General features: G+C 30.4%; 1 protein-coding gene across 1 annotated transcript; it reads right to left on the reverse strand.

Annotated features, from left to right (window-relative positions):
• Positions 1–1,753: 1,753 nt before the first annotated feature.
• LOC120091515 (F-box family protein) lies at positions 1,754–3,261 on the reverse strand. Its single transcript, XM_039049593.2, has one exon. The coding sequence runs from the start codon at positions 3,022–3,024 to the stop codon at positions 1,936–1,938; it is 1,089 nt and encodes a 362-aa protein (XP_038905521.1). The 5' UTR covers positions 3,025–3,261; the 3' UTR covers positions 1,754–1,935.
• Between the last annotated feature and the right edge of the window lie 11,167 nt (positions 3,262–14,428).

Here is a 14,428-nt window from a genome sequence, read left to right on the forward strand (position 1 = left end):
TCCATACACTTGAAATGTTTTATAAGATCTTAAGCTTCTCCGTAGAGTAGTAGATCTAGAATTGTTGTTTATGGGGCTTTATATAAAATATTTTTAAAAATTATTTACAAGTAATTAAAAATGTAAATAAATTGAACCATTAATGCAATACATCACAATTGTCTTGTGGCTAATCTAGAAATTTAATATGGAGGTATACCTTAGTATAAAATTAAACACATTAATGTATAGACGTTAGTAACTAATGTTTTTCTTTTCATTTTTTTTATTAACAATAAATGAAATAAAATATAAAATTTTAATTATTTACTATACATTTTAAAAAACGTTTTAATTCATAAAATATTTATTTTAAATATAAAATCAAGTTTTGTATATTTTCATAACATAGAAATAATGAATTTGTTAAATTGGATAACAAAATTTAGAAATATAAGCAAAATTGTAAGACGAGTAACTATTTGATTTTTTTGAAAATTAAACTTATTTTCTCTCAATTTCTTATAATAATTTGTATCAAGTAAAAGTTGAATTTTTAGCTAAATTTTAAATTTCAGAAATAAGTTTTTTGAAAACTATTTTTTTAGTTTTAAAAATTTGTCTTAGTTAGATACCAAATTTAAAAAATTTAGACGTAAGAAGTTTTTATATACTTAATTTTAAAAAATTAAAAATAAAAATCAAGGCCTTATGTGGTAATTATTTTATTTTTGAAAATTTAGTCTATAGATATTCCTTTCACCTTCAAATTTCTTTTTACCAATGGTTTAAAAATCAAGTTAGAATTTAAAAGCTAAAGAAAAAATAGCTTTTCAGAAATTGTTTTTTGGAATGTAGTTAAGAATTCAACTATTGTACTTAAGAAAAATGCAAATCAATCTAAGAAATAGAGAGGAAATAAATTTAATTTTTTAAAATAAAAAAGAAACAATTATCAAATGATGTCCAAATAATTACCCAAGGATACCTAAATAAATTGGGTTAATTTTCCCCCATTCTTTTCTTCTTTGTTCTTTCTTCTTTTTGGAAAGATTTCAAGTAGATTTAGATGTTGATAACTTAAATGATAAATTGACGAAATTAATGACAAAATTTTATTAGATAAAAAAGGTTTGATTTTTTTAGATATAAAAGTCCCCACAGTGAAACTTTTGAAGTGGTTGGAAAATTATGTTTGTAAATTTTTTCTTCCATGTTTAACCATTGAATTGATAGTTTGGCACTAAGCCAAATGCTCGTCTTATCAAGGAACTGGGTCATTTCAACATCCCTTTTTCTTTTCTTTATACATTATTTTAATGAAACTTTGTTGAAAAATTAATTACTTCTACTAATTTTGGACATTTACTTCGAATTAGCACAATGACCTACGTGTATTTATTTAGCTACTTATTTTATTTTTAACAATGCCATTTCTTAAAGGTCAAGTAACACTTAACATCTCCTTCTAAAATAATAATATTAATTATAAAGAGTAAAAAAGGATCAAATATTATTTATGGTTAAATCACTATTGTATCTATATAATCTATAAATTAATTCATAAGAGTGTGTTTAGTGAACTCCCCTCATTGTTTGGTCCAACGAATTGATAGGTCTCACTGCTAAAGTGAATATGACATTGCCAAAGCGTGGATAGTTCATACATCGGATTAGTGACCACGAAATCTGTATTTTGAATTTTCCTATCCCCAAGCAATTGTACTAAATATTTGATAAAACATTTAAATCTTTAAACTTCCACTTGTTGAACTAAACAAAAACTTTAGTGATGACATTATTTTATTTTATAATCTTAAATATCACATAAAATATATCTTTACAATTATGAAGATGGAGATTTAAGTTTTTTTTTCCGTCATATTTTATTTTATAGTCTTAAATATCACATAAACAGAAATATTGTTTATTTTTTGAATTATATTTTATAGTTTTTCATCTAAAGAAAAACCAAAGACATAAAGTAGCAAACCCAAAAAACCCAAAAGCCAAACACATCATATCTAAAGTCCCTTCTCTTCTCACCTTCCTTTCTTTCCTCTCATTTTTCTTCTCAAGAAACTCCTCCAACTTTATTTTCTTCCCTCTTCTTCCCATTTTACCCTCCATCGCCCTCTCCAAAATTACCAAACTATCCTTCCCATCCAAAAATGTTCCATCCATGTCCTCCACCTCCAAATTCACTTCCCTCACTTGTAAATTCCCTCCCTCCCATCCTCCGCACGTCACTGCAATCCCGCACTTCACCCACTCCGCCGCCGTCCCTCTCTCGCCGCCTAACACCGTGGCGAATTGCACCTGCACCTCCCCGCTCAGCCAGTGCCGCTGCACACTCACCGCTCGGTAACTCGACATATTCATCGCCCGCCGTCCAGCAGCGTCGATCATGATCCAGCTTAAAGTCAAATCCTCCCCTAGCTCCCGGCAAGCATTTCCGCCGCCGATTGGAAATTTAATCGGCGTTGGAATTACATCCTTAGGATCGAGCATATCGATTCGAAACGGCGAGCAACGGAACCATCCGGAAACGGTCTCTGTTTCGACGACTTTGCTGAAAATCATCTCTCCGCGGTAGTAGATGTCGACCGCGGAGATCAATTCCGGCGGAAGGTGGAGACGTCGGCGACGACGGATGTAGGTTGCCGGCGACGGAGCAGAAGAGGTGGAAGTTTCGGAATGATAAGAGAGGCGAGGGAAGGAATCGATGAAGAAAGACCGAGGACCGTCGGGAAATTCCGAAATCAGAGCGTCGAGGCGCTGCGTCGCCGTTGACGGCCAGGTGGAGTGACAGATATCCGCCCAGAGGCTTGGCTCGGAAGTGAGACGGTGAAATTCCGAAGAAGTGCAAGCGGCAGCGGCGAGGGTCGGGCCGTCGAGACGCGTCAAGATGTGAGTTCGGAGGATATCTGGATGGATGTCGGAAATAGATGTGGTAGCGCCGTCACCGGCGGCGGAGGAGAACGCCGACGGGGAAAAGGTCCGATAGGGAATCGGACTTGAAATCCAAACGGTATAAGTTTGCATTTTCTTGAAATTTTTGGGGGTTTTGATCTTTTCGAGGGAAAGATATTTATATACACAAAAAGAAATTTCCGGACCTTCTCAAAAAAAAAAAAAAAAAAAAAAAAAAGACAAAAACTACAATTTGATTATTATTTTTATTCTTATTATTGTTAAAAAAAAAATACATGGTCTATTTCACCACGTGTCCATTTATGCATGTTTCTATGTATTTAATGGACAATTAGGGTCTTTCGAGAAAAAAAAGGACAATTAGGGTTAGATTTGGACATTTTAATTTTGGACATAAAACTTGAAAGAGAAAATTTTTGACATATTGATATCAAAAGCTCGATTTTATAATAATATCAATATTGTTGTTCATGTTGATAGATACTTTTAAAAAATTAATGGATTGTTTTTTTTAAAATATATTTTTTCGAGAGACAAAAAATATATTTAAATTAACAAAGAATTATTTCACCCTTTTTAAATAATTAAAAATATGGACCAATTGCAAATACAACAATTAAGCCCAAATTATTAATAGTAAGGATGGCAATGGGGTCGGGTCGGGGCGGGGATGCGCTCCCCGTCCTTGTCTCCGTGGGGATTTTTAATCCTTGATCCCGTCCCATTTACTATTTTGGGAAGTCGGAGTCGGAGTAGGGAATCCCCGCGGAAAAATCTTCGTTTTTTTATTTTTTATTTTTATTATTTAAAATTAATTAAATTTAATATTTATATTGAAATGGTAGATTTTATATAGGAAATTAGTATTATTGTTACATAAAAACTAAACATTACATGTTTTTTTAATTATAAATTAATAAAAATTGAATTTATTATATTATATTTTAAATTAAAAAAGAAAAAAAACTGAAACAATATGTTTAATCATTATTATTATTGTTATTATTAGTATTATATATATATATTAATAATTAAAAAAATCGGAGCGGGGATGGGGATCGAGTTTGGGTTCAGGGATGGGGCAGGGATCCCCTCTCCGTCCCCGATCGAGGACCCGATTTAAATCTCCGGTTTGACCTTTGTCACCAGTCAAATCGAGGATTTTCTGCCCCGATCGGGTCGGGGACCAACGGGGATCAGACCCTGCGAGAAATTTTGCCATCCTTAATTAATAGATACAGTTCAATGCAAAAAAAATTGCAGATATAGCAAAATTTAGATAATTTATCAATGATGGACCATATTATTAGTAGAAGTCTATCAATGATAGACTGCATAATTGATAGATTTGCTATATTTGTAATTTTTTTAAAATATTATTATACACTGAATTATTATCATTAAAAATCATATCCATTGTAATTACCCTTAAAATTTATTATTGTTATTATTATTAGATTCACATAAATGATATTTTGTCAATATTTTTCTTATTTTCTATCCATTTCTAGTTGTGATATAAGGAAAATGTCGATTTATCTATTGTGCCGATGTTGAAACTCATGGACACATAGAAGTGACAGATATTAACAAAAATTTAAACCATATATATGTATAGTCTAGGAACTCAAGTTCATAGATATCCACGGTTATTGAAATTTTAAAAATAAGTCCTTTTAAGCTCAAAAACATGGAAGAGTATGACAAAATAAAGTCCTATCTCAACAACTTTAAAGTAGAAGTTTTATGTAAAGTTTACGGTATGGTTTGTTAAAGTCTTCATCTCAAACATGAGTTAAGTTTTGGAAATCAAATCTAGCTTCTAACTTTTTATTATGAACATAAAACATTTATATTTAATTATATAGGAAAAAGAGGATTTAGAGGTAAGGAATTTTATTGGAGATAAGACATGTGAAAATCAATTTGTATCATCCCTTATTTTTATCGTTTTTTAGGAACATCAATCATTATATTTTGATATTCCATAAGATTTATATATATATTTAAAAACATGTGGGGTCATTTTGCATCTCATTAACATAAAGAGTTTCTTGAAACAAAATGATAAATTTTAGATTAATCGGAATTTCGAACATCATTTTAAATTTTATACGTGATTACTTGTTATATTTAGAAAATTTTTCACATATAAAAAAAAATTTCAAATTATTTATAGAAACAAAAATATACCACTTCTATAAGGGTCTTTCAGAATTCTATCATTGATAGACTTCTATCCGTCTCTATAAAAAAATTAAATTTTGCTATTTTATTTAAATAATTATCCTTATTTTTCTATTTTTAAAAATCCTCCCATTTATTTAGGTCTCGTTTGGTAATCATTTTGTTTTTGAAAATGAAACCTATGGATACTACTTCTACTTTCAAATTTATTTCTTTGTTATCTACTTTTTACTAATGATTTAAAAAGTCAAGTCAAATTTTGAGAACTAAAAAAGTAGTTTTAAAAAAATTTATTTTTGTTTTTGGAATTTGACTAATAATTTAACTATTATACTTAAAATGATGGAAATTATTATAAAAAATATGGATAAAATAGACTTAAATTTCAAAAAGAAAAAAAAAAACAAGAAAACCAAATGATTCCAGAATGGAGCCTTATTTTTACAATATGTGAAGTAATGGAGATTTCAACATCTCTGACCTCGAGGAAATAAATACTAATTAATTTACCTAAATAGTATAATGCATGTAAGTACAAAGTTTAAAATAAGTTAGAGATATTGATTTTTTTTTTAAATGAGTATTTTAAATTTAATCCAAATTCAAAGAGAATATAAATTATAATAAAATAAGCATATTTATACTATATTTAAAAAAAATAAAATCATGAATATTGTTTTGAATAGGGAAAAATGAAAAAAACACTTTTTGATCTTAAAGTTTTATTTATGTTGCATTTGGTAGAATTCTTGGTCCATTCGCCAATTTTTCTAATAATCACCGACAGATATTTATTTATTTATTTTATTAAAAAATAAAATTAAAAAAAAAATTAATCATTTTTCTGCCCTTCTTCCTCTCACGACTGTAACAGCCATAATTTATTTTCTTCTTCTTCTTTCCTCTTAGGGAGAAGGTTGGGAGAGGAGGGTGAAAGAAGCAAACGATTGTGAAAAAAAGATAATAAAAAAATTATTGAATTTTAATAATTAAAACATTAGCAAATTTTATTTTAATAATACAAGGCCTTACATGTTAGTTTTTCGTAAGTGATAAATGAAAAAAAATAAAAATAAAAATTGAGAGACTAAACATTATGATAAAATTTTGAAATTTGAAAATTCAAGAAACAAACCGTAACTTAAACAAAAACAAAATCTTATAGATTAAAAGTGTCATTTTTGACTTTAAATAAGTACTAACTTTATGCTTTTTAGAACTTTTAGGTATTTTTATGTCACATTGGCAAAATAGGTATTGCCACGTGATTGAGATAGTGTGAAGTAGTCGATGTCCTTAAAAAGAGATTAAAAATTGTAGAACAAAGAAAAAAGATCCAAAGAAAAAGTTGTCACCAATAATTTTTATGAAGTGATTGGACATTGAAATAATACAATTTTTTTTTTCCTTTTAAAAAAATAAAGTAATAAAAATGATATAAAAAAAACTAAAGTTAAGTTTATGAATCATATGTGTACGGGAAAGATGTTAACACTATAATATTCAATAAGAAAAACAGTAGATTTATATATATATATATATATATATATATTTATATTGAATTAGAAAAATTAACGACTTAGAATTGACACATCTGAACTGCAAACTAAATTGAGTATACGATAAAGCTTCTTATAATTAATTAAAAGATGGTAAGATAGAGACATAATATAGCAATCAAATGAAATAGAATTAAAAAAAAAAAAAAATAGATAAACGAGGTAAAAATGTAAAAGTAAGGAAGCAATAAAAAAAATATATTACCAAGAATTTAAATAGATAAATAAAGGAATAAGGATTAAAGATTAAAAGAAAAAAAAAATGACGTCGGGACGAGAGTGGACTGCACACTCACGTCAGTGGCATTACCACTAACACACGAAAAAAATAAAAATAAAAATAAATACTAATAATAATCTATATTATATTAAAATGGATAAAGAGAGAAGAATTTTTAACTTCCTTCTTTGCCCTTCAATTTTTTAAAATGTCTACTTTACCCTCAAACCTTTTCCATTTAGAACCTCTACAACAAGATACTTCATTCATGAAAGCAAAAATAATCTACAAATGTGCGCATATATATAACTTCCTCTATTGGGACAACAAGATTTAATCATGGAGAAATTCTCTCTAATATCCCATTTCACTCCCTAAAAAAAATCTTAATTTCATGAGACGAATAGAAGATCACTTGTGAAAATGAAAATTTTTCACGAAGTTGTCGGATCTTATGATGGACAGAGGAAGAAAATTGCCTTGTTGGAGCATGAATCTTTGGCCTGAACGTTTTCAAACAAGTAATTTTTTTTGGCAATCCTTTTGTGTGTTGTATTAAAATATTTTATTTGTTTGTTTTTTTTTTGTAAGAGTGTGTGTTTGTGTTTTTTTAGGGATTTGATTTAGGAGTTTAAGAATTTATTTACATGGAGAGATCAAGGCAATATGTTCATTGATTTTAGCAATTCATGTAAATATTCTATTTGTTTGTTTCTTTACAAATGTGTGTGTGTTTATTTTAGAGATTTGATTAAAGAGTTTATATATAAGGAGAGGTCGGCAATATGTCGATTGATTTTAGTAACTTCATTGAAACAAATGAGGATGCATACTAACTTAAAAGAATTCAAAACATTAGCTATTACTTTCTTCCTCATGGATTCGAAGATTATGTGATTTGTTTACTCAATTTTTTTTTTCTATTTTTTTTTTTAAAATTTAACTGCAATGTATATGAATATGTGATTTCATAGATTGCATGATATCCACCAAATTTGATTTAAAAAATATGAATTTAAATATAAATATTAAATTCATTTGATTTTATAGAATATATAATCTCGACCCATTTGTTTTACTCCATTTTAATTCTTTAATTTTTTTTTTTTTTTTTTGTATTTTGTATTTTGCATGTGGATAATGGGATCTTTGGCGTAAGTGTTTTTAAATAGGTAGCTTTTTCTTTAGCAATTCTTTTGGATGTTGTATTGAAATATTTTGTTTGTTTTCTTTCTTTCTTTCTTTTTTTTTTTTCTTTGGAAATAAGTGGTTTGTATTGAAATATTTTGTTTGTTTGTTTTTTTGAAAGCATGTGTGAAAGATTTCTCAAGCCTTAAGGGGAACCTAAGGTATCATTCATTGAGAAGGGAGTCCTTAAGACTTAGATAAAACCTAAGTTCTCATGTGAAAGAAGTTCACAAGTAGAAGGAAAGATATCATTAAGTAAGAAGGAGTCTTACACACTTAGGGGGAGCCTAAATATTTCAACACTAATATTCACATACTTAGGGAGAGCCTAAGTTCAGAGAGAGGAAATCGCATATCTAGGGGTAGTCTAGGTAATCAGCTAAGTCAGGTTGTATGTGTGTCACTGTAATCGTTGTTATTTTACAGATAAGTACAACGTTGTAATCACTTGACTTTTATATATTAGTGGAATATCTTTCCCTGGCACACTGCCCCTTAGACGTAGGTAGTTCATCATCGAACTGGGTTACCATCTTGATGTGTTTATCTATGATTTACTCTCTGTTGTTTTACTGTTGTCTTTGAATTTGCTAAGACATTCATTACAAGAAAAAGACGATCTTCCGACACTGAAAACCACCATCGAGAGTTCAATCGTTGAGAGATATATTATTTCCCGACGACGTACAATAGCCGTTGGGAGATATAAGTAACTCCCGACGATGTTAACACATCGTCGGGCATTTTGGTTAAATATAACTGAACTCCCGACAGGTGAATTAAACCGTCAAAAGTTGTGCACAACTCCCAACGACCGTTGTCAGGCGTCAGGAAATACACATGGGCATTGAGTTTAATATGGCTTATCTCCCGACGTGGACTGTTCATCGTTGGGAGATACTTTCACATCACATCAAATTTGAAGTTAAACATCTCCAGACGGTACATTAACTCGTTGAGAGTTAGTCTAACTCTCGACGATTACTTTATGTCATTAGAGTTAGTAATCTTAATATATCAGATCTGAAATGCCGCTTCTCACTTTCATCTCTTCTACCTCTGCCCTTGATCCGCTCCGTCGATCTGAAGTCTTTCGCTGTCGAATGCCTCCGCTCCATCGAATGCTTCCGCTATCGAACGTCTCCGCTCTGTTGAACACTTCTACCATCGAAGGCCTTCTTCAGGTAATCTCTCTCTTTCTCTTAAATTTGTCAAATCTCTCTGTTTTCATAGATGAGATGTGGATTTTTATTTAAAATTTTTATGAACTGTGATTTATGTTTTAATTTTTATGAATTATGAATTTTGTTTTGATTTTTATGAATTCACAATGGAGCGAATTTTGATGACACGTCCTTCTCCAGATTACCCTTTTAATACGAGAAGGGATCTGAAGACAGCAATTGTCAACCCTCTTATGACAACTAATGCCCAACACACTTCTGATAACTTGTATCCTTAGCACCTGTTACACCTGATTAGTAGTTTATAATCCTCTAGAAATTAACACACAGTCTCAACAATAACTTTAAACATATTTTTTTTTTTTTACTGTTAATCAGAAATATCACCATCAACATACATAACAGTTTTCATAGACCAAACCCATATGCAACATTTGTTCAACATAACTCTATCCTTTCTCCCTGACATGGACATGCAACTAAATAACAAAACATGATGAGCCACCTAAATTTCCACTCTCTGTGGGTCTGAGAAGTGACTACTGGCAGAACTGCTAGGCCTTGGGACGTCGACCACTACCTAGGGAAGAAAAGTGAGTTGGAAAGGCTAGTGAGTGACTATCTTAAACATACTTTAAATCATAAATAACGTGAACTTGATTATCAAGGAAACAATTATAAATCATAATCAGGGTTTTGAAAATGGAGTTGAAATCGTAAAACACATCATGTAAAAATCCTAAAATAAAATTTATTAACGTCATCCTGAAAACTCTGCTACTTCACTACCTAAACATGCGGTAGAGTTATTTTGCTCAATCCCTAATAACCTTAGTTGAGAGAGAGACGTTTTGCTCGATCTCATCAATGTCGATAGGATAGTCATACGTGCACGTAGAGCTGAATTGGGTCTTGATCACCTTACCATACATTCGGTGTCAAAGATTTCTAACATCACTGAAATCTGGGTACCTTACCATACCTTCGGTACTAATATTGGAGTAGGGTTTGTACAAGGCACCAAAAAATTTAAACATATAGAAACATATACAGGATACATATTTGAAATAATCATACTTCATGGTTTCATATCAATGCATAGTGCCTTGAAAAACATGGAGTATACTTAAGTTATTTCCTTGATAAATTTCATCATGCGGTAAAACATGACATGGGCTTACTGGAAAACTCATGCTGAGCTCATAAATAAATTCATCATTCAAAAACATGGATCATGCGATCAACATTCATTTTAAGGCTTTCGTTGAAGAAAATCATGGTATAACAACCTCATATAAAATGTCTATGCGTTAAAACCATTCATAAAACTAACATTGGAAAAAACATTTATTAAAATTTGTCACTCACTGTCTTAAACTACTTATCCAAGGGGTTGTATGTCTATCCTATTTGCGTTTTTCCTGAAAAGGAAAGATCCCCTGGTCAGTATACTTAGCTCCCTCTTGAGCTTAATGCATAACTTAACTTCACTGCATATTAGTAGTCATTGCATTACAACTAAGTTCGATGCATCGAACTATCTTCACCGCACCGACTATCCTTAGCCATCTTACCTTATAACTTGGTTGATAATCGAAAATCCTTCCTCGTGCTCAGGTAAGCACTGAAATTCCTTCGCAGTCTATGCGACATACTCAAAGCGCCTTCGTTGTGGATTGACTATGTTGTATGCGTCAAAACATAACCTTACTGGGTTAGCTGCTTGTTGTTCTTCATATGCAGTTGTCTGCTTATTCATCCATAACATCATTTCCCGATTCAATCTTCCAAATTTCTTAACTCAATTCCAGCATTCATAAAAACTAAACTCCCTTTTAGGAAATTACTAAAAAACATCTTGACTTTTACTTACCTTAGAATTTGAGCATTATTTTTTCCGGAATCAATTAGAAATTCCTCTAATTTTTCTTTAGCTAGTAGAAAATTCTTTAACTTTCAAAATCTCCAGATGGCAGAAACACTCCTTACTTAGACGTTAGAAAAAATTTAGCAAAACAATCTTCTTTGTTGCTAAGTCTATTTAAATTTGAGCATGCATGAAGAGTTTGCTTAATTAATTACCACCTGACATGCTTATTCTTTCATTGACGTTTACAAGGCTATCACTTGATTTACTTACTCGATAATTAAGATGAATTCCTTAGCTTAAACTTTATAGCATGGTCTTGTGGCCACCTAAGCATTCTCCCTTCAACACATGCTCTTCTGTCGCATCACTTGTTAGCTTAACCTCAACATTGATATACAAAGTTAGTTGTATAAATATTTCATACCACTTCGTTGTACTTAGCCATAACGCCCCCCTTTTTTGGACCTTTGGCCGTGTGGCGCCTCATTTGTTGTACTGAGTGTTAACTTGTTTCTACTTCACCTGAGAACTCAGTGTTCCACACTTAACATATTTTCTTGCCCTTTTTCTGATTGACCATTAATAGATTTCTCCAACTCTCTATGCGTCAACCACGTTTATAACTTGAACGCATATAGTTAGAAAACTTAAAAATCCCTTCTCTTACATTTCAGACGCATTATTCATTATGCACACTTAACTTGCTCTTTCTATCGATGTTAAAACACATCTTTAACTCATAATTAAAAGGACTTAAACTTAATTAACTAGTAAAAACAAGTTCAGAAGTTTACCTATGAATTGTGAATTGTGATTTAGATTTTTTAATCTTTATTTTTAATTTTTTGAAAAAAAAAAAGTATTGGATGTCTTGAAAGTGTTTGATGATCTGGAAATCCTATATATGGCTTGGGGAAACTTTACCATCTAAGAGTTTGAGTCTAATTTCTAATTTCTAATTTCTTAATAGATTAATTTGCCTTGTTCTTTTCCTTATTTCTCTAAAATTTATGTTTTTTTTTCTATTTAGTTATTATTTTGTAATGTTAAAATGGATTGATGCTGCTTTACTTCACTAGATATGATATTAAATGAGTTAACAAAATTTCAGAAAAAGTTTCTACTTGCATGCAATTAAATCCATATTAAATTTTCTATAAGAAATTTTGTAAGAAATGGTTCAAACAATTTTGTCGAATCATTGTATGAACTGTTTTTTTTTTTTTTTTTTTTAATATATAAATTTTCAACATATGTGGGTTGATGATTCCAACCTCTAAAATTTTGGTTGATAATATGTGACTTAATTAGTTGAGTTATGATATTGATATATAAAATTTTGGTCAATAATATGTGACTTAATTAGTTGAGCTATGATATTGATTGTTTATATGTTCCCTTGCTATTATGTTTTTCAATTGATGTCGATATACTATGTCAGTAGAATATATAAAATGATATAGTGTTTGATTGTTATATGGTCTATCTCTAATAGGAGTTTCATAATTCTTGTGATAATTGTCTAAAAGTTAGACTTCAATCATATCTGTCTCTTGATTTTGTTTTCTGTAATTTGTAGTTGAGAAACACATTCATAAGTCTCTTAAAATTATATTCTTATTTCTATGAGCATATACAAGCATCCATAAGTCTCTTATAATTCTATGAGCATACAAATGAGAGAGGATCATGCAAGACAAATGGAAGAAATGAAAAAAGTGATTGAAGATATGATACGATCACAGAGAGAAGAGCATCAAATTAGGTATGATTACTTCATTATCTAGTTGGCTAATATATTGCTATACTACAGTTATGGTAGCAAAGTAGTTATGTTTTACTAGTAGCTTTATGATAATGAATTGTTGGTTATCTTATAGTTATGGTAGTCAACTGGATTTTGATGTATTTTCTAGAGTTTTTGTGTGTTTGTGGATGTTTATGAAATTTGAATGTTGTGTGGGGTGGGTTGAGATTAGTTATACTTGTTGGAGTTCAACTTGGAATTTTTTATTTGTTTTTGGAAATTTATAAATTTTAAATGCTTTGTGGAATGAGTTGAGATTGGTTATCTTTCTTTTGGAATTCAACTTGTGATTTTTGTGCGTTTGTGGAGGTTTAAGGTTGAGAATATGTAGACTTGGAAGTGTGTTGATTTTCTTTATTTTATAGGATTCTAGGATTCATCTTATAGTTTTTGTTTGTTTGTGAAAGTTTATGAATTTTGAATGTTGTGTGGGGTGGGTTGAGATTAGTTTTCAAATGAGGGGTTAAGAGTTCTTCTTACATTTAAACTTCATATATATAATAATGTTCTCTAATTAATATAATTGTAGGTAAACTACTGTTTTAGAGATGCTGTTTGGAGATGTTATTGAAAATGTCATTTGGAGATGTCGTCATACTTTCTTCTATGTATTCGTCAAGACATATTTGTTTTGTGGACCATCTTTGCCATTTTTTCTCTCTTTTTTGTAATAAAGAATACTATCAACTTTGTTTTTGTTTATTTGTATGTGAATACGTTTTTTTCTTTATGTGTTTGATTTGCTTAATAATGTTCTAAATTTTAGGTTATTCAGATCAAAATAATAAAAAAAAAAAGATTGAATAGTGCACTATTTTTCGACGAGGGCGTCAAGAGTTCTATTATTTCCCGATGACTCTTCGGGAGTTTGATTTCATAAACTGTGAATCAAACTCTTAAACTCCCGATGACAGTAATATCGTCGGGAGATCAGAGAACTCCCGACGGATAAATACATTTGTCAGGAGTAAATAAACTCCTGACGTTGTACAAGAGGCATCGGGAGTTGTCCTAACTCTCGACGGTGTGTATACACGTGTCGGGAGATTTATCCCGACCAAACTCCTGACGCCTATTTAGTCGTTAGGAGTTGATATTCCGATGCATTTTTTACCAGTTTCGATAATTTGAGCATCAGGAAAAAGATGTTTTCTTGTAGGGGTTATATAAGATAATCGTATAGCGTGCAAATAACTACTTTCCAATTAAAGATTAAAAAAAATTATAATATCTTCATGAAAATTGCATGTAGTGCGTGGATAATTCATTTTTGAATGGTTTATTCATTCAATCATGTCCAATTTACTATTTTGTTTTAATCTCATGTGGCCTCACGCCGCCATAAAAATTCTTAAATGTTATAAATTTGTTTCCACCAAAAATTGTATTTGAACATAATGGATAAAATTTTAAGTTTGGAGATAACGATGTCCTTCTTCATCGATAAAAATAGTTTCTTAAGTCTCTATTTTGACATGATTCATGTTATAACCAATATTT

The sequence above is a fragment of the Benincasa hispida genome, chromosome 11 (assembly GCF_027475165.1).
Source record: "Benincasa hispida cultivar pf3 chromosome 11, pf3_genome.v1.1, whole genome shotgun sequence".
Lineage (NCBI taxonomy): Eukaryota > Viridiplantae > Streptophyta > Magnoliopsida > Cucurbitales > Cucurbitaceae > Benincasa > Benincasa hispida.